Source organism: Panthera leo, chromosome A2, assembly GCF_018350215.1.
Source record: "Panthera leo isolate Ple1 chromosome A2, P.leo_Ple1_pat1.1, whole genome shotgun sequence".
In the NCBI taxonomy this organism is placed as follows: Eukaryota; Metazoa; Chordata; class Mammalia; order Carnivora; family Felidae; genus Panthera; species Panthera leo.
Window position 1 is genome coordinate 55,810,289 of NC_056680.1, and position 19,731 is coordinate 55,830,019.

At 52.6% G+C, this 19,731-nt stretch overlaps 1 protein-coding gene across 6 annotated transcripts in view; it reads left to right on the top strand.

Moving 5' to 3' along the window:
* Positions 1-2,186: 2,186 nt before the first annotated feature.
* The window catches only part of NUP210 (nucleoporin 210), a 108,279-nt gene continuing 90,734 nt past the window's right edge, over positions 2,187-19,731 (top strand). For 2 of the 6 annotated variants that reach the window (XM_042911834.1, XM_042911842.1), the window contains exon 1: positions 6,213-7,341. In XM_042911834.1, coding sequence (XP_042767768.1) covers positions 6,944-7,341 — 398 coding nt within the window. In that variant the 5' untranslated portion in view covers positions 6,213-6,943. Of the gene's footprint in view, positions 2,414-6,209; positions 7,342-17,481; positions 18,002-19,731 lie in introns of those variants that run through there. The other 4 variants (XM_042911850.1, XM_042911874.1, XR_006195653.1 and 1 more) reach the window with 4 other exon arrangements.

Genomic DNA, 19,731 nt, shown 5'->3' on the forward strand with positions numbered 1-19,731 from the left:
AAGGACCCCTGTGCTGTTGCCAGTTTTGGGTTACTCTGAATAAAGCTGCTGTGAACATCTTATGTACAGGTTTTTGTGTGCACATAAATTTTCTTTTTCTTCTGGGATAAATGCCCAAGAGTATACATGTTTGTTTTTAATGAATTAGTTGTCATATTTTCCAGTCAAGAGATTTCACCTAAAAAAATCCATGTTCCTGATTTCTCCTCCCTAATCACAACATCTGGAAAGACAAGGCACAGCAACTCATGATCCTAATGGGTCAGAGCATTCCAGTCCCCTTATGCCCTGCTTAGTCCCTTTTATTTATTTACCTGCCTGCCAAGGCTCCTGGTTTACCTAAGTAAGTGGGCAGAATTGGAACACGATGGGTTTTGTATATACACATGTCTGCAATTTCTCTGCTCAAGCAGAAAACACTGGTTGCCTATGGGGAAGTGGCCGTGAGGGGGAATCACTGTTACTGCGAGCCCTTTGGGGCTTTTGTAGTTTAAGCCACCTGACTGTATGACCACAAAAATGAATAAAATGTGCAAACAAGAACACTAACATTTCCTCACAGATGCCCCTCTGGCACCGCTTTTCCCCTACAACTCTTCTGTTTCTTCAGAGAAGAGAATCCGGTGGAATTCCCCTTCCCAGAGCACCTGGTTCCACACAGGCAAAAAGCCCCTAGCTCTGGGATCTAGCTTCTCCAAATGCACATGTTCCCTGGTCTGGGGTCTTAAGGCTTTGACCCCCAAACACCCCTCCTCATCATCCAAAAGCCCGATGACCCCTGGGCCTCTCTGAAGTCCAATCGGGTATCCATCTATACCCAGCCCTGGGGCCACCTCCTCCAAGAAGCCTTCCCAGCCCGACTGAAATTCAGCATCTCCTTCCTTGTCAGGCAGTGGCATTAATGCGTGCCTTTTTGGTTACAATTCAGTGCACACTTCCTGAAACTTTTACACAAGCTGGTCTGGTGCACCCTCACCCCACCCCTTTCCTGACCTCCCACTAGACTGCCCCCCTCACCCGCCCCCCCCCCCCACCTTGCAATAGATTGACATTTTGGAGGCACTGGTGCCGCGTTGTGTCTGCTGAACCCACTCCCTCATGCAAATCATGACAAAGACATCTACAAACCACAGAGCACAAGACGTAGACTGAATGTAAGATCCAAGATCTCTGCATGCAGATGAATTCAGTGATGCTGAACATTCTTCTCTTTTGGAGGGGAGAGGGGGTAGAGTGAGCTCCGGCAGTGCTGGTGCTCCAAATCTGCCCTTTGGGTAACCTCCCTGACTTCCAGAAGCCAGAAGACAAGGGCTTTGGGATCTTAGAGCCCTAGCACTGCTTGCTGGGTGATCTTCGGGCCACTCAACCTGTTTCCTCCAGGAGAAATGGGGATCATAATCTCTCTCCGGCTGGGCAGTGTGGAGGCTGAAGTGGGAGGAAGCACCCAGACAGCTCTCAGTGCTTCAGCAGGTCGCTGCCCCTTGTGGAACCCGGGTCCCTCTTCTGGAAAGCACAGACCGGGGTGAAGTGCACCTCGGCACTCCGCTTCCCCAGATTTCCGGGGTGCCTGACCCTTTGCGTGTCGACGGTCAGCCTCCCCGACCGAGTTCACGGTTACGGCCTCGTTTGAGCCGCGTCCAGGCCCGGCTCAATTGCCAGAGGCGAACAGAGCTGAATGAGTGGCTGCGGGCAAGGCCGCAAGGCTCCACACTGGCGCCCAGTACAGCTGGAGAGTTTGAAACCTCGGGGTTTGAGCGCGGAGACCAGAAAACCGGGCAGCGGATCCCGCGTGGTAGAGGGGTGGCCCGCAGGCGCACGCGTTCAGGCTGACCCCACGTGGGCGCGCGCCCTAGCCTCTCATTCCCCGCCTTACGGTGGCTCGGGCACGGGCCCCAACCCCCACCGTGTCCCGGGGCGCGTGTCCCACATTACCCACCCTCTCCCCGCCCGCACTGCGCGGCCAAGGGCGCGCGCGCTCTAGATGCTCCCTCCGCCCCGCGTGGTCGGGGGCGCGCGGGCCGGGGCCGGGGGTGGGGTCGCCACGGGCTCGGCCCCTTCAGTTCCCGCGCTCGGGCCCCGCCGAGGCCCAGGAAGTGGCCCTAGGCCGCGGCCCTCGCCCCGCCTCCTCCCGCCCGCGCTTATCACCTGCTGGCCCGGCGCACGCGGGCGGGGAAGGAGGGCGACAGGGGGAGCGCGCGGGCGGCCAGGAGCCGGGTCGCCGGAGGTGAAGCGCGGCGAGGATGGCGGCGCGGGGCCCGGGGCTACCGCCGCTGCTGCTCGCGCTCTCGGTGCTGCTGGCGCTGGGTCCCACCGCCGCGGCGGCCAAGCTCAACATCCCCAAAGTGCTGCTGCCCTTCACGCGGGCCACGCGCGTGAACTTCACGCTGGAGGCCTCGGAGGGCTGCTACCGCTGGTGAGGCGCGCGGCCCACGGCCGGAGGAGGGAGGGCCCCGGGGCCGGGCGGGCCGGCAGGCGGGCGCGCGCTGCAGGTGCGCCGGCGCGGGGAGAGCGCGGCCGCGGCTCGCCGGGCCGGGCCGCGCGGGGCCGGCGGGAGCGCGCGGCTTCCGGGGCCGGGGCGGGCGCCCGGGGGCCGGCGGGGCGGCCGGGCGCGCCCCCAGCGGGCCCGCGCGCAGCAGGTGCGCCGGCGCGCGCTTTCTGGGCACCCGGGCCGCTGCCAGGCCGCCCAGGCACGCCGGAGAGGCCGGCCGCGCGGAGCTCGGCGGCTTGCGCGCGGGTCGCCGTCACTGCGCATGGCGCCGCCTGGGCCTCCGCGCGCCTCCGGCTGGAAGGGAGCGGGGCCCGGGCCGCAGCTAGCTGTTTGTGCGGGAGGAGGGAGCCCGAGAGTCGGCCTGACTTGAGGAAGGGCTCCGGGAAGGCCCTACCAGGGAAAGGGGTCTTCAGGACTTCCCCTGTGGGGAGAGGAGTGCCCTGGAGCTCCTGGGCCGGGGATGGGGGTCCGCGTGGTCTTACTCTTCCCCTTCATGTCCAGGACTCTGGGGAGGGGATGCTCAAGGCCCTACAAAGCCCTAGCCCGGAGACGCAGGTTTCTTGGTTTTGGCCGGTGATGGGGGACTCATCCCTGGCGCCGGACTGGTGTGGGAGTTGGGTTTGTGGGGAAGTATGAAAGGCGTGCGTGGGAAGAATCATACCCGTTCGGCATCGTTGGGAGGAACATAAACCTTTGATGAAAGGTCTTGCGAAGGAAACCCTAGGGACCCATTTTACAGATGAGAAATGAAACGCAAGGACTGGTTGGTGATTCACCTCCGGTTGTCCAGAGTGGGGTTAAGCCTTTATGCTCAAAACTCAGGCTTTTTTTTTTCTGTCCCCTCCGCGCTTCCTGGGGCATCAGGAATTCTACATTCATTGTGGAGGGGTGGGATCTCGGAAACCCCAGAAAAGAATGAAACTAGAGGCCTCCGTTTGTTCCCTCTTACCCCCTAGACCGAGAGGCCTGGCTGGGCAGGGTAATGTGGCTCAGACCGTCCATCTAACCCGCCAGAGAATTCAGCTTCTGCCAGGGTGTGACTGAGGCCCCACCTTGCTAGAGATGAAAAAAGGCGGTTCTCTGCCCGCTGGCTTCCATGAGGCGCTTTTGCCTGTCCCTTCCTTTTCCTGTTTGATGCCTGGGCCGGTGCTGAGGCTCAACAAGGTGTGATCACGTTTCAGAGAACAGGTGTGCGTATGTATATTTTGAGTCTGTCTGGATATCAGTGTGTGCCTATCAGGCAGACATGCTTGACCCCCCACCCTGGCCCAGAGCAGCGGTCTTCCTCCTCAAGGATGCTGTTTGCAGCTATGTGTTTTCTGAAAGCGGCCTTGTGAAATAAAGCCATGCTGAGTCAGCCAATTGCATTTGGGGCTTAGTGCCTTATGCCCCGGGAGGGTCTTGTTTCTGGCTTGGTACCAGAGGCTGGCCTTTGGCTCAAAAGTTTTCTATATACCTGACTAGGGCCTTGTCTTGTGTGGGAAGATGAACTGCTAGTCCATGCTTTCCAGGAGATACATGCTTTTTCTCTGGTGGAGGTTGTCTGTTCTCTTGATATATGCGCAAGAAAGAGGAAGCTGATTGTTAAAAACAGCTGGCTTCAAATGAATCCCTTTGGATGTATTTGTGTGCTGCTTCCTTTGAGATTCTATAGCTACACTTTTTTCCCCCCTAAGTACATTTTCTTTTCTGAGAGGGGCTGGTGATTTTTAATTTACTTGTAAAGCTTCTTAGGAGGAAGGGGGAAAAAAAACCACATTCCTAATCTCCTATGCATCAGAGAAGTGCTAAGTACCTTATGACTTGTTTTGCATCTGATCCATCATTTTCATCGCAAATGTGTGACTGCTTAGCTTATGTGTCTCTTCAGAGGTATTTGGTGGTGGTGATTTTCCCCTTAATTTCACAGGAAAATCTTCCATCAATCAAGCATTGAAAATATTTATTTTTAGTAGTGCTGTTTTAGTAGTGTTTAGTTCTCTGTTGCTTTAGTTTTTGAAGAATTTCCTCTGGAGGTTTTAAGAGTTGGCATGCAGATGAGCTGTACGTCCGCAGGTATCTAAACCTGGGAGGAAACTATCCCCTTCATCCAGGAAGTTAAGTCTGCTATTGAAGAACAAAAGAATTAAAACTCTCCTGGACCTTGGGGGAACTTTTGCTCAATCGTTTGAATTTGGAGCCAGGTTCCACGTTTACCCTGAAACCACTGCATGCCTCAGCCAGTGCCTTAAAGTTGACACTTTTCCTCTTTCTTGATTTTATAGCATCAGATAGTCGGACAGTGTTTGGCCCGGGGAGCCCTAGAGATCGTAATGCAAATTGTCCTCGGGGCCTCAGAGAAGGAAGGGCTCTGTGATGTGGCATAAACACAGGTGGTCCCCGACCAGCGATGGTTCTACTTAGATTGTTCAGCTTTATGATGGTGCAAAAGCGATAGGCATTCAGCAGAAACTGTACTTGGGACTTTGAGACTGTACTTGGGACTTTAGATCACTTCCTGGGCTAGCGGCATGCAGTCTGACGCTCCCTCCGCGAAGCTGGGCAGCAGGCAGCAGCTACAGGTCAGTCATGCGATCACGTGGGTCAACACTCAATACCCTTACAAGCATTGTTATTCACTTCCAGGTACAGTATTCAACAGTTATAGGACACACTCAACATTTCATTATCAGATGGGTCTCTGTTAGAGGATTTTGCCCAACCGGAGGCTAATATAAGTGTTCCCAGCACGGTTAAGGTAGGCCAGGCCAAACTATGATGTTTGGTACATTTGGTGTATTAAATGCACTTTCAACTTGTAATACATATGTTTTTGAAGTTTATTTTGGAGGGAGGGAGAGAGAGAGAGGGAGAGAGAGAGAGAGAGAGAGAGAGAGAATACAAGTGGGGGAGGGGCAGAGAGAGAGAGGGAGAGAGAGAATCCCAAGCAGGCTCCCCTCTGATAGCCTGATGTGGGCCTTGAACTCACACACCATGAGATCATGACCTGAGCCAAAATCAAGAGTCAGACGCTTCACCGACTGAGTCACCCAGGCGCCCCGATAGTTTCAATTTGAGATGCGTTTATCGGGGCCTGACCCCATCGTAAGTCGAGGGAGATCTGTGGCAATAGTCTCTGAGTTGAGTGGGAGCTCACGGGATGCCACCATTCCCACCTCCTTCCGGGACTTGCGGCCTCCGGCTAATTGGCCAGCCACTGATTGACTCACAACCCTGAGATTAAGAGTTGCACAGTCCACCGACTGAGCCAGCCAGGAGCCTCAGGTCTTTTTTTTTTTTTTTTTTAAGGTATCCTTTTATATACAAAATGGCATTACATAGACAATTGGGAAAATATAGAAAAAGAGAAATAGGCCCTAATCCTTCAGCGTAACACGGCCAGTCACTATTTGAGCTTCCTTTTAGTCACTAATTCCCCCCCTGGAGCTCCTTTCTAACATTGCCTCATGCTTGGTACTTGGGTCATTTGGTATCTTTTTCTCTGCTAACCACCAGCTCACATTAAGGCTCAAGTATTTTTCTTTTCTTTTTATTTTTTTTAAGTTTATTTATTTATTTTGAGACAGAGAGAGAGAGGGAGAGAGAGAGAATGTGAGCGACAGAGGGGCAGGGAGAGAAAGAGTCCCAAGCAGGCTCTGCAATCTCAGCATGGAACCTGACACGGGGCTTGATCTCATGAATCAAACGGTGAGATCATGACCTGAGCCAAAATTAAGAGTCAGACACTTAACTGACTGGGCCACCCGGGTGCCCCAGGTCTCAAGTATTTCTTTAGGGTGTTTCATTATCTTCCAAAATTCTGAGTGTCTGAGCACCATTCTGGTGTTCCATCGTCTGCTCACACTTTCCCCTGTGATTGAAGTCCCAGGTTCTGCTTTCTCCCCTGGGCTTGTCTTGGAGAAAGTGAGTTTCTTAGGTCAGCTTCCCAGTGCAGCCTGAGACGAGGACTTGGTTGCCTGTGGTTTATTGGAGAGTGTGCTCTCCTGGGAGGCAGGATAGGGAAGAGGAAGGACATGAGCAAGGATGTGGTCCCAGAGAAAGTTTGTGTGACTCTTGTGACCTTGTGTAGTTGAAACGCACTTCACGGCCATCTCCCTTGAGGTATAGGTGAAGCCGAGCTTTTGAGCTCGCACCCGCAGTCAGCCAGTGGCTGCCGCTGGGGAAGGGGGTGTTGTGCAACCTTCTGGGGCTCTGGGTAAAGCAGCCCTATTGGCCAGGGGTGTTTGAGTGGGTAAGGTTATGCGTGCACACCATGAGAGGCAGCCTGCCCCCCGCTGAGAGGGGGGGGTCGGCCTGGTAAAGGGCATCTAGGCAGGGCATCCTAGAGCCCCCACTAAGCTGCTGTACCCAGACTTCTCCTCCTTCCCTGTGCCCGAAGAAGCCTTCCCAGGGCACCCCGAAGCTGCCTGGCGTGTTGGCCAGGCTGGGTCCTGAACCAGCGTGCACTTCTCGGCCATGGGTGTTAGGGTTCTTGGGAGGCAGATGGGAGCCCTTCCTGCTGTGGCGGTCCCCACACAGTGGCCCTTGTCCTTGGCGTGTGTTGCATCTCATGCACCTCAGATGACCCTTGGCGAATCGGGGCACGTAAGAGCCGACAGTCCCTCTGCCCTTGCTGACCCGCGGCTGTGTGAAGTCCAAGGCCAGCAGCGCACCTCCCAGGGCCTCTCGGCCAGTCCCGCTGCAGCCTGGGGAAAGTGGAAGAGAAAGAGGAGGGGCGGGGTTTCCTCTGGCTCTTCCGGGGCCCCTTCTGCACACCGAGCCAAGGAGGAAAGTCAGCCAGCCAGCTGCCTTCTGCCGAGCTCACGGACTCGGCCTGAAGGACGGAGGCTGTTCACGTGCTTGAAGCTGGACAGGTGAGGCAGTAGAACCCAGGGGAAACTGGAGAATCAGGCCCTGAAATCGAAATAAAAAATTGACAATGTGGAAGCTTAACCACAAAAGTGGGCTTGATTCAGCGGGAGGCCCATCAGTGCTCACTGTGAAGGGCCATCCTGCCCAAGTGCACTGGTCAGCAACACACATTTCACAGATGAGGCCTAGGGGTCTACTTAGCAGGGGATGAATGTCTGTGACTTCTACCCGAGCCAGGCGCCACTCCTGGGCCTGGGGCCTGGGATCGTGAACAGGCAGATGTGTTGGTGCCCTGCTGTCCTGGAGCTTGTAGCTGGCTGGGAGAGTTAAATGATGAACCGAGATGAAATGAATGGCTGCATTTCCTATGGTAAGAAGTCTGTGAAGGACATAAAACAACACGTTGTGACAAGGGCCGCAGAAGACGGTATGCGATGTTGGGCAGGGTGGTCAGGAGAAGCCTTCTTGAAGCTGACCTGGGACCTGAACGGGTACCAGCCAGAGGGAGAAGCAAGTGCAAAGGCCCTGGGGGAGGGGCCGAGCTTGCCGGAGGAGCACAGACAAGGCATGTTTGGTGAGGGGAAGGGCGACGTTAGAGAGGGTGACAGGGCCCGGGCCATGTGGGACCTTGTGGGCTGTGGTTAGGAGACAGGAAGCGGGTTGCCAGGGTCAGGACTTGGGGCGTGTTAGCCTGGGACCAGTTCATTCTTAGGGCCTTGCTCTCTGCTCTGCACCCGCCTCGAGGTCGGCCTGCAGCTCGGGGCTGCCGGGGCCTCGTGCAGTTCCCTTCGACGACTCACAGAGGGAGGTGCCGGGAAATGTGTGTTGACTTGAGTTGACCTGGTGCTGGGTTGTTTTCTTCCTGCCTCCTTTGCGGTCTGCTCTGCCCTGCTCTGCCCTGCTCTGCCCCCACAGTTGGGTGGCTTCCTCCCTGCAGGCCCTGCCTCTGCCCCAGAGGGGCCGGAGCCTGCAGGTGGAGGGGAGGCGGGCTGTGCTTCCCTCCACTCCCACCCACCCCCTGCTCGTGTGCATCTCTCACTTCTCGTTTTTGGACTCTCTTTCTGGCCTGGCCTTGGGTTCCCCTGCCCAGCTCCTGTTCCTGTGTTCTGAGGAGTCGTGAGTGGTTCCCCCAAGGCCGTGGGGCCCCAGAGCGCCTGACGCAGTGTGTGTGAGCTGGCCTTCTGTCCCGCGGAATGGGAAAGACTGACTGACCCTTCCAGAAGCCACTGTCAGCCCGTTAGGTTTCCTCAAAATAAAAGTGGATTTCTGGTGCCAATATGCACCATTTTTGTTTGTTTGTTTCTTAAATTGTGGAAAGATACGCATCTTGCAAAATTTACCATCTTAATCCTGTTTAGGTGCACAGTTCAGTGGCTTGAATCACATTCATACTGTTGTGCAGCCATCCCCACCGTCCATGTGCAGAACTTTTTGATAATCCTCAACTGAAACTCTGCCCCATCAGACAGAAACTCCCCCCCTCCTCCCCCCACAGCCCCTGGAAACCACCATTCTGCTTTCCTTAACACCTTTAAATAGTTGCGTGTCTCCTGAGAGCAGACATGCCCCCCCCCCCCCCCCAGAGTCTGGTAACATTGTTTTGATACATTTGTTTTTATGGTTACCAGAGATGTAGGGCAAACGGTATGGGCTTTTCGGTTTCACTAGTGATACAAGGTTTCCTTTAAGAAAATTATTTTTGGGGGTGCCTGGGTGACTTAGTTGGTTAAGTGTCCCAACTTTGGCTCAAGTCATGATCTTGCGGTTTGTGGGTTCGAGCCCCGCATTGGGCTCTGTGCTGACAGCTCGGAGCCTGGAGCCTGCTTCGGATTCTTTGTCTCCCTCTCTCTCTGCCCCTCCTCTGCTTGCTCTCTGTCTCTCTCTCTCTAAATAAATAAAACATTAAAAAAATTTTTTTAAATTATTATTTTTTAACATGTTTTATTTACATATTTTGAGAGAGAGGAGGGGCAGAGAGAGGGAGAGAGAGAATCCCAAGCAGGCTCCACGCTGTCAGCAGAGAGCCTGATGTGGGGCTTAAACCCACGAACGGTGAGATCACAACCTGAGCCCAAGAGTCGGACGCTTAACCGACAGAGCCACCCCACAGGGTTTCCTTTTAAAGTGCTTTTTCTTTAAAGAAGAATCCATCTAGAAGAAAAAAATAAGAAAACGATGCAAGGGTTACCTGGACGTGACTGGACCCCTGGAGGGCAGCATACAGAGAGGGGGCCTGGAGGTGGGGAAGGGGCTGGCAGACCGCAGCTGTGCAGGCAGCTGCCCGGGAAGCCGGACATGCACATCCAGAGGCTTCAGATATCGAAGGGTGTGTGTGGCAGAGGGAGCCAAGATAGCAGAACCAGTTTTTTGTTTTTTTTTTTCTGCGAATCCCTTTATATTATTCCCCACTTAATCCTAAAAAAAAAAAAAAAAAAAAAAACAACAAAAACAAAAAACCCTTTTTGGTAAGAAGGGCTACTCCCTGTGCAAATTGGTAGCCGGAGATGAGCTGGTTACTGGAAGAACCAGGTCGCCGTCCCCAGAGCCAGCTCGCTCCCGGGACCACACGGGATGGTGCCAGCGCTTCTCAGCCAGTGGGTGGTTCACCCGGGTCCCTTCAATAGGCCTTAATAAGATCAAGGACACTTTTCAGAAGCAGGATAAAGGATACACGTGGGGTTGTGATTCAGGAGGGGGCTGAGGCCTCTTCTGCTAGAGTCTGGAAGCCCGGGCCCTCCCCTCGGGCAGCCCCAGGGCGGGTGGGAGGCCTTTGGCCCTGTTTTGAATAACAGCGCCTCCAGCAGGAGGGAGTAGGGCCCTGTCTGGACTGGGACCGGACCGGACCGGGTCCAGAGCCAGGCTGGGCTGAGCCTTTTTTTTTTCCTAGGAATGTGACCTTGGGCTGGTGACTTAACATCTCTGTGGAGATCTCAGGTGTCAAAAGGGGCTCTTACCAGGATGCTGGGAGCAAATGAAACAGTTGTGTTGTGTTTCACTCTGTGCCTGGCAGAGTAAACACATAATGAATACAAGGGTTTTTTTTGGGTTTTGCTTAAAAAGAGAAAAAAATACCAGTACTTTGAATGAAATAAAGCAATAAGCCTTGAAGAATTCAGTCAGGGGTGTTTCTTTCGTCCAGATTCTTCTGCCTATAGGCAACAGGAAGCTCAAGCCAGAATAGTTTAAATAAAACCAAGGAATGTTGTTTTGGCTTCTGGAACTGAACTGAACGCCCTCGCTTCTGTGCTGCAGGGGTTCGTGTGACGTCAGCAGGACCTGGCTTCTCGGTCCTTGGGTCTTGGCTTTGGCCAGGTACCCTCCTGGGGTGTCAAGGTCACAGTTCCAGCCGTACAGCCCCCAGAGTCCAGCCTAGGGGGGCACAGGCCACAGCACCCATTCGGGCTGACTCACCTGGGCACGTGCCTGGGTCTGAACCCCTCTCCAGGCAGGTGAACACAGAGAGCCGATTGGCCAGGCCCCAGCTACTTGTCTCCTAGAGTCTGGAGCAGGGTGAACTCTCTGCAGCCTTATGGTCTGAGAGTGTGAGGAGAGGCAGCACCCACAGAAAAGCTGGGTACTGTTACTGAGAGAGGTGGATGGGGGCTGGCCAGCCAAAATCCAACATGGGCCACCAATGGGAATGACATCCTCCTTGCCTTCCATTCAGTTAGGACATTTGGTGAAATTAGGTTTCTAATTAAAAACCTTCTCACAGGGGCGCCTGGGTGGCTCAGTCGGTTAAGCGTCCGACTTCGGTTCGGGTCGTGATCTCACAGTCCGTGAGTTCAAGCCCCGTGTCGGGCTCTGTGCTGACAGCTCAGAGCCTGGAGCCTGTTTCAGATTCTGTGTCTCCCTCTCTCTGACCCTTTCCTGTTCATGCTCTGTCTCTCTCTGTCTCAAAAATAAATAAAGGTTAAAAAAAAAATTAAAAAAAGAAAAAAACCTTCTCACAAAGAAAAGTCCAAGCCCAGGGGTACCTGGGTGACTCAGTCGGTTGAGTGTCCGACTTCGGCTTAGGTCACAATCTCGCAGGTTGTGTGTTTGAGCCCCACGTCGGGCTCTGTGCTGATAAGCATGGAGCCTGGAGCCTGCTTGGGATTCTGTCTCTCTCTCTCTCTCTCTCTCTGTCCCTCCCCACTCATGCTCTGTCTTTCTCTCTCAAAAATAAATAAACATTAAAGAAAGAAAGAAAGAAAGAAAGAAAGAAAGAAAGAAAGAAAGAAAGAAAAAGAAAGAAAGAAAAAGAAAGAAAGAAAGAAAATTCCAAGCCCAGATGGCCTGTGTGTAAATCCCACAAAACACTTAAGGGATGGATAGTACATGTTTTGTATAAAGTCAAGAAAGAAAAAGGAGTGATGATACCCTAGGTCATTTTTATGAGGTCAACACTCCACTTATTGCCAACCAGACAAAAACATTACAAGAATAAGAAATCCACAGGAGAAAAGCACAAATTCTTTAACGAAATAGTAGCAAGTCAGATCCAGAAAACTATAAAAAGGATGATGAGTCACCATGACCCACTGGGATAAATCCCAGAAATGCAAGGTTGGTTTAACATTCACAATCACGGTAAGTCACCGTATCAATGGAATGAAGAAGAAAAGCCATATAATTGTCTCCATAGGTGCAGTGCATTCAACACCCATTCACGGTTCAACATTTGTAGTAAACTAGGCATAGAAGAGAATGTATAACCTGATACAGGGCACCTGCCAAACCTTGTACCAGAGTCTTGTGCTAAAGGTATTGGGGGCAAGAAGTCCCCAAGGAGTCCACAAGCCGCGGACTCGGTCTTCACATTGTCTCTGAGGGAAGTTGGACAGGAAAAGGTCATTGCCAAGCCGCTGCCTGGAGATATCTGTGCTTGCTGAGCTGTTTGCCTTGAATGCTCTTCCCTCAGATATTCAAAGGGCCAACGTCTGCCTCTCCTTCAGAGACATTTCAGTCTGTGCTCGTGTCACCCTCTCTGTTAAGGCTTCCTCTGACCATCCTCCCAAAAATCGCAACCTTTCCCGTCCCTGCTTTATGTTTGTCCACAGCCCTATTGTGTAAGATCCTGCATTCACTTACTTGTTTTTATTCTTCGCACTGAAATGTAAGCTCCATGAAGATGGGGATTAATGCATATCTTGTCCCTTGGTGTATCCCCAGCACTTAGAGCAGCAGATAACCTGGAGTACAGCATATAACGCAGCAAATGTGGATTCGGTGCATGAATGCATGAGGACCAGTGGGGCTGTGGGGGCTGAGAGGAGGGGGTGAGGAGGCTTGGGGATGGGGCCGTGCAAGAGCTGCCATTTACCGCGAGCCACGAAGCCATGAAGGCCGGTAGCCTGAGAGCTGGGAGAAGGAAGGGCATGTGAGGTGGCAGGAACGGCAGAAGCAAAGGAATGGAGGTATGAAAGCTGGGGGGGAGGGTGGGAGGGAATTCCGGGCAGAGGCTAGACTTGAAGTCTGATGGGTCGGGATCTTGCTGGCGGTGTGGTTTTGGGCCAGTTACCCTGCCTTGGCTCCACCGTTGACGGTGGGGGTCCCTGATGAAGCTGCTATGGGGGCCTGACAACAGGGACCAGGGTCCGGCTTCGCTCAGGGAAAGGGATGGACACGGTGAGGCATAAATGGTCATGATCTAGAAGGACCTGCATTGTCTTCCTTCCCTTAAAAAGCTAAGTTCTCGTGGTCAGCACTGCACGAAAGGCCTCTCATTTGAGAACCTTGTGTTTCCTGAACTTGAGAGCTTGCTATGTTCAAGGCCCATAATGAGAGCTTTATATCTTCTAGCCCATCTAATCCACCCCGATCCTTTGCGGCAGGAACTATTTTTATTCCACTGTGCAAATGAAGAGACAGAGGCCTGGAGAGATTAGATTGTTTGGTTAAGGCCACACAGCAGGTGAGTGGCAGCACCCTGCTGTCTTAGGACGACACCTTGTAGCAGAGACCAACAGAGAACAGAGGGAGGCCTGTCACCATCACCAAGTGCTGCTTACCACGCTGCGCCAGGGGCCCGGGGGAGCCCTGGGAGCCTGTCCTGTGGGCCCTGGGGCGTGCCGGTCAGTGGGAAGACGGGGCCCACCAACCACCGGCTGAGATGTATGGAAGGACCGTGCACGTGCGAGCTGGGGCATCATGAATCCTGTCAGTGGACTGACAGTTAATTTAAACTGGGGTCAGAGGAAGGCTCTTCAGCAGAAAAGCCGTAGGAGCCAGGACTTGTCTCTTTGGTGGAACACGGTGTTATGTGCAAATGAATTGGGCTGTGCAAATTCATTCATTCATTCATTCATATGTGCAAATGAATTGGGCTGTGGCCGCAGAGAGCTGGCTTCCGTGGGTGGCAGGTTGCCTAGAGGGCGTCTCAGCTGTCTGGGCTGCACGCGGACCTGCCTCCTAGGCTGTTAGTGCTTGTCTGTCTCTGAGCCCCGTCCCCCGGGGTCTGTCCCGAGGATCCCGTGCACTGTTGCCTGGGATGTGTGCGGCCGCCACGTTCGGTCTTGTGGCATGGGACACATCTTTCATCGCCTCCTCCGCTCCTCGCCGTGGGACCTGCCCAACCAGAGAGGGGACTTGCTGGTCTCCAGAGCCCCTGACGTCAGTGTGTGAGGCTGCTCTGTCCTTGTTTTTCTGGAAGCATGGGGAAATGGCAGCTGATAGAGTAGTGCCAGAGAGAAGGTGTAGCTGGCGTGGTGGGACCAGGTCGCTCTCCCTCTGCCCCTTGTCTCCCACGCCGTGAAGCTGCAGATGCTTCGGGCCACTGTCAGAGTTTGGCTTTGTCTTACTCATGACCTGCATTGGAATTTGCTTACTGTTTCCTACAAAATGACTCACTTTTTTGGGAAATTGATACTGTCTTTAGTATAAACATTTATGAACTCATGAGTTTGATACATTTGTTTTTCGTAACACACTTTACCATGAAAGAATAACAATTGAGGGGCACCTAGGTGGCTCAGTCGGTTAAGCATCCAACCTCCACTCAGGTCATGATCTCGTGCTTCGCGAGTTCAAGCCCTGCATCAGGCTCCGTGCTGGCATTGTGGGGCCTGCCTGGGATTCTCTCTCTCTCTCTCTCTCTCTCTCTCAAAACAAATAAACCTTTTAAAAATTTTTAAAAAATAAAGTGAAAGAATAAGAATTGAAATACATAAAGAGTTCATTTAAAAAATAGTTCGTCTGTAAATGACTCCTCTTTGCTGTTGTGTGTATCATACCCCGGTGAAAATACTTATGAAGAGGGAGAAGTATCTGACCTGGAGTTGCACAGACCTTGCTGTGATCCCTGGCCCTGCCACTGACAGCTGTGGGGCTTGGGGAAAATTACTTGACCTCTCTGAGCCTCAGTTTTGTTTTCCCAGAAGGCCAGCTGGAGGATAAGTAATCTGATGGATGTAAGTATTCAACCCTGGTTTAACATGTGGTGCACAATCCCCTTTCTTATCTTCTAGCCCCTCCCTGTGTTAGTAAGGATTCTCTAGAGAAACAGGACCAATAGCATATAATTTTATTATATACGAAGGGATTTATTACAAGGAATTGGCCCATATGATTATGGAGGTTCACAGGTCCCAAGATCTGCAGGGTGAGTTGGCGAGCTGGAGACCCAGGGAAGCCAATGATGTAATTCCCATCCAAAGGCTGGCAGACTGGAGACCCAAGAAAAGCTGATGTTTCAGTTTGAGTCTGAAGGCAAGAATAAGCCAATGTCCCAATTCAGAGGCAGTCAGCAAGAGAAATTCTTTTTTTCTTGGAGGAGGATCAGCCCTTTTGGGCTCTCCAAGCCTTCAACTGATTGGGTAAGGCCCACCGACATTAGGGCAATCTGCTTTACTCGGTCTACTGGTGTAAATGTTAATCTCATCCAAAAATACCCTTGCAGAAACACCCAGAATAATGTTTGCCCAGTTAACCTCGTGGCCCAGTCAAGCTGACCCCTAAGATTAATTACCATATTCCCCCAGCACGCGCGCGCACACACACATACACACACACACACACATACACATTTAAAAAAAATTTTTTTTTAAGTTTATTTTTTGACAGAGACAGAGTGTGAGCATGAGCTGGGGAGGGGCAGAGAGAGAGACAGAGGGAGACACAGAATCCGAAGCAGGCTCCAGGCTCCGAGCTGACAGCACAGAGCCCAACGTGGGGCTCGAACTCATGAACTGTGAAATCATGACCTGGGCCGAAGTTGGACGCTTAACCGACTGAGCCACCCAGGCGTCCCCCCCCCCTTTTTTTTTAAGTTTTATGTAAGTAATCTCTATACCCAACATGGGACTCGAACTCACGACCCTGAGATCAAGAGTCATATGCTCTTCCAACTAAGCCAACCAGGTGCCCACCGCTTTTATACTTTAATCGAAACATGGTCCCTGGATGTCTCAGCACTAGCCAGATGTGAGGTACACCTGCCCATCATCACCTCTGTTATCTCCTCTGGCACTCCCTGTCTCTGCCTGCCTCGGCGTGATTAGCCACTGTGTCTCCAGAATTGCCCGTCCTCCCCCTTTGGAAAAGCGAGTCTTCTCTTGCTGGATCCTAGACGCAGAAACATTCCAGAATTGCATATGTGTGGCCAACTCTTCCATTCCCAGCCCTGGGAGGAGCCAGCCTGAGTCTCCAGGGCATCTGTGGGGTTTTATGAGCCCACCCTAGAGAGCTGTGAGATGCAGACACAGCCCTTCTGTGTAGTTGGGAGGGGACTCGAGTAGCAAAACACACCCAGACCCAGCCTTGATCACGTGTATCCTGGCCCTGGCATGACCTTTAACTAGGTCCCCTTGTCTTTCTGAGCCTCAGTGTGCTTCCCTGTACAAAGAGGGCACAGCAGTAGTTTTCTAAGTTGCGTCCAGTGTTAGGGGGAAGTATGCATTTCAAAGCTGAAATAGTTCTGGGGCACATTGGTGGCTCGGTTGGCTGAGTGTCTGACTCTTGATTTCGGCTCAGGTCGTGATCTCATGTTTGTGGGTTTGAGCCCCGCGTCAGGCTCTGTGCTGACGGTGCGGATCTTGCTTGGGATTCTCTCTGTTTCCCTCTCTGCCCCTCCCTCTTGCATGTGCGCTCGCTCTCTGTCTCTCTCCCTCAAAATAAAGGAAGAAAGAACAAAGTTGAAATAGTATAGAAAATAACGAAGAATAACATAATGCATACCCACAATGTTACCATTGGAATTAGCCATGGGTTACAATTTATGTATTTGTTTCCAGTCTGTTTCTTTTGGGTGAGAAATCCAACACTGCCAGTAACGCTCAAGTTCCCTTTGCCGCCACCCCATGTTTCACCCCTTACCCCTGGCAGTCTCTGTTCGGAGCTCGAGTCCTGAGGGTACCTTTCCCTTTGTAATTCCCAACACTTTGAGTGTGCTGTTTCATCCAGAATCCACTTGGACTTCACCATGACAGGGGCACATAATTCCTTTGTGCCTCATAAAAGTATAGCTGAGGGGCACCTGGGTGGTGGCTCAGTGGGTTAAGCATCTGACTTCGGCTCAGGTCACGATCTCACAGTTCGTGAGTTCGAGCCCCGCATCAGGCTCTACACTGACAGTGCAGAGCCTACTTGCGATTCTCTCTGCCCCTACCCCACTTGTGCTCTCTCTCCGTCTCTCTCAAAATAAATAAACTTAAAAAAAAAAGAAAAGTATGGCTGAAGCAGTCAGGCCTCAGGACGCCCCAGAAAGACTCAGATAACTGAAAAGAACCCTTTTGCTGGTAACAGAAACACCACTGGAATGACTGTCTTAAGCCCTCCTGTAGGGGGGTGGCGTGAGCCCTACCAGCTTCACATGCAGCCCCCTGGTGCTGAGAGAAGATTCGCGGGTGAAACGGGCGGGCAGGGGAACGTGGTGCGGTCTGTCCCAATCCTGGCTGTCTGCCACATCTGTTGATGTTCTTTGTCACTTTATGAGGTGCCTTCTGGCCCTCCCAGCTGCTCCGTGAGGAGGGAGCCTGGCTCCCATTGTCCCAGCTTAGCCGAGGCGAGCAGGTGCAGGGCTCACATCCCACCACATGCCCACGCTGGAGGCTGCCCTCCCCTGCCTGCGCGGATCGCGCTGTCTTCTGGCTGGGACCCTGGACAGCCCGCTCACTGCAGGCCCGAGGGTGGGTGGGGTGGGCACCTCCTTCCAGGCAGCGGAGGCCAGGCACGCTGCTTTTCCTATCTGGAGGCTGCACTTCGTGCCCTTGTATCAGCCCTAAGTGTGAAGACGGGGAACTTTCTCAAGAGGGTCAAGAGCTCTCAGCACCCACCAACTCCAGAGCTGGTCCTCGGTGGGGGATTAGAGGATATCCCCAGGACAAGTGGTGAGCTGGGAGTAGTGTTTGCCTGCCTGGCTCTCAGTCCTCTGAGCTGGCCGTCGCATGCCTTCACCACTCACCTCGTGTGACAGTGGCAGCTTGGGATGCAGCTGGTCTGCATGTTGGAATGATGAGGCCTGGGGTATGTTGGGTTACATCATAGGTATAATTAAGGTTAATTCAGCCGTTGCTTGAATAGGGCTTTTTAATAGGAACTTCAAAACATAGGCATGAATCGGCCGAGCACAGCATTTTTAGGGCAGTCGACTGCTCCGTGTGATGTTACAGATGGTGGATACGTGTCCTCATACACAGACTGTACAACCCCAGGAGTGAACCCCCCGCAAACGATGGGCTCTGGGTAATGATGCTGTGTCCGTGTAGGCGCCCCAGTTGTCACAAGTGTGCCTTCTGTCCAGGGGTGTTGACAGCGGGGGAGGCAGTGCGTGTGCGGGGGTAGAGAGTATGGAACTTTCCACACTTAGCACTCAGTTGTGTGCAAACTTAAAACTGCTCTAAACAGTCTATTAGGGCGCCCGGGTGGCTCAGTCGGTTAAGCGTCTGACTCTTGGTTTTGGCTCAGGTCACGATCTCACGGTTCGTGGGTTCGAGCCCCGCATCAGGCTCTTTGCTGACAGCTCAGAGCCTGGAGCCTGCTTCGGATTCTGTGTCCTCGGGGGCTTGGATTCCCTCCCTTGACGGTAGGTGAGGTTTGTGTTCTGAGTACTTCCGGTGGCGGTGTTGGTCCATCTCCAGGCATCCTGCCAGCAGCTCAGCGTGGGCTTGTGATGTCTGTGCCACACAAGCATCCCTAGGTGTGTGTGGAGGTGCCACTGTGCCTGCCTGGCCCCGGGAGAGGCACTTGGTGACAAGTGGAGATAGATGTCTTTTGGGCTGTGGTTTCACACCATTGCTTTTTAGCCCCAGGCATTTTTGGTTTCTTACAAGTTTCTTTCTGAATACCCCAGATCAATGGAGTTCCAGTGAGTTTAAGCCAAGGGCTGGGAGGGGAGCTAAGACTGGTAGAACCTGCTCTGTGCAGAGTGCAGCTCCTAGGACAGTGCTGGGTGGGCACCCCTCCCCTGGGTCCTGCACGCTCCCTGAGCGCAACACCTTGTTCTCTGCTCTGCAGAGTGAATCAGAGGAGATCGTGCACCTGCTGACGATCCCCTGCTGGCTTGTCATGGCTCCCAGAATAAATCTGAGCTCTTTACTTGTGGCCCCCCGAGCCTCCCTGACCTCAGTTCCTGCCATCTCTTTGACCTCAACCCCCACCATCTCCTTCAAAGATTTTTTTTCCGGTTTTATTGAGCTATATTTGACACAGAACATTGCATTAGTTTAAGGTGGACAACAGAATGAGTTGATACAGGTGTATGTTGCCAAATGATCACCGCAGTACATCTAGCGAACATCCATCACCATACATAGTTACAATTTCCTTCTTGTGTTGACAACTTTTGAGATCTATTCCCTTAGCAACTTTCAAACGTGCAATACAGGATTGTTAACTGTAGTACCCATGCTGTACCTTACATCACCAGGATTTATTTATTTTATAGCCAGAAGTTTGTGCCTCTTGATTCCCTTCACCCATTTCCTTCATCCCCCTGCCTCTGGCAACCACCAGTGTATTCTCTGTTTCTGTGAGTTTGGTTGCTTTTAGAATCCACGTGTAAGTGAAATCATACAGTATTTGTCTTTCTCTTTCTGACTTACTCCACTTAGCATAACACCCTGAAGGTCCATCCATGTTGTCACCCAACGGCAGGGTTTCCTTCTCTTTTATGGCTCAGTAATATTCGTGTGTGTGGGGGGGGGGGTGGTGGGAGGGTGTGTGTGTGGGTGTGTGTGTGTTCCACATGTTCTTTATCCACTTGACCACTGATGGTCACTGAGGTTGTTCCAGTGTGTTGGCTGCTGTGAATAGTGCTGCAGTACTCACGGGGGTGCAGATAGCTTCTCAAGTCAGTGATTTCATTTCCTCTGGTTATATTCCCAGAAGTAGAATTGATGAATCTTATGAGACTTGTATTTTTAGTTTTTTTGAGGAACCTCCATACGTTTTTCCACGGTGGCTGCCCCAATTTG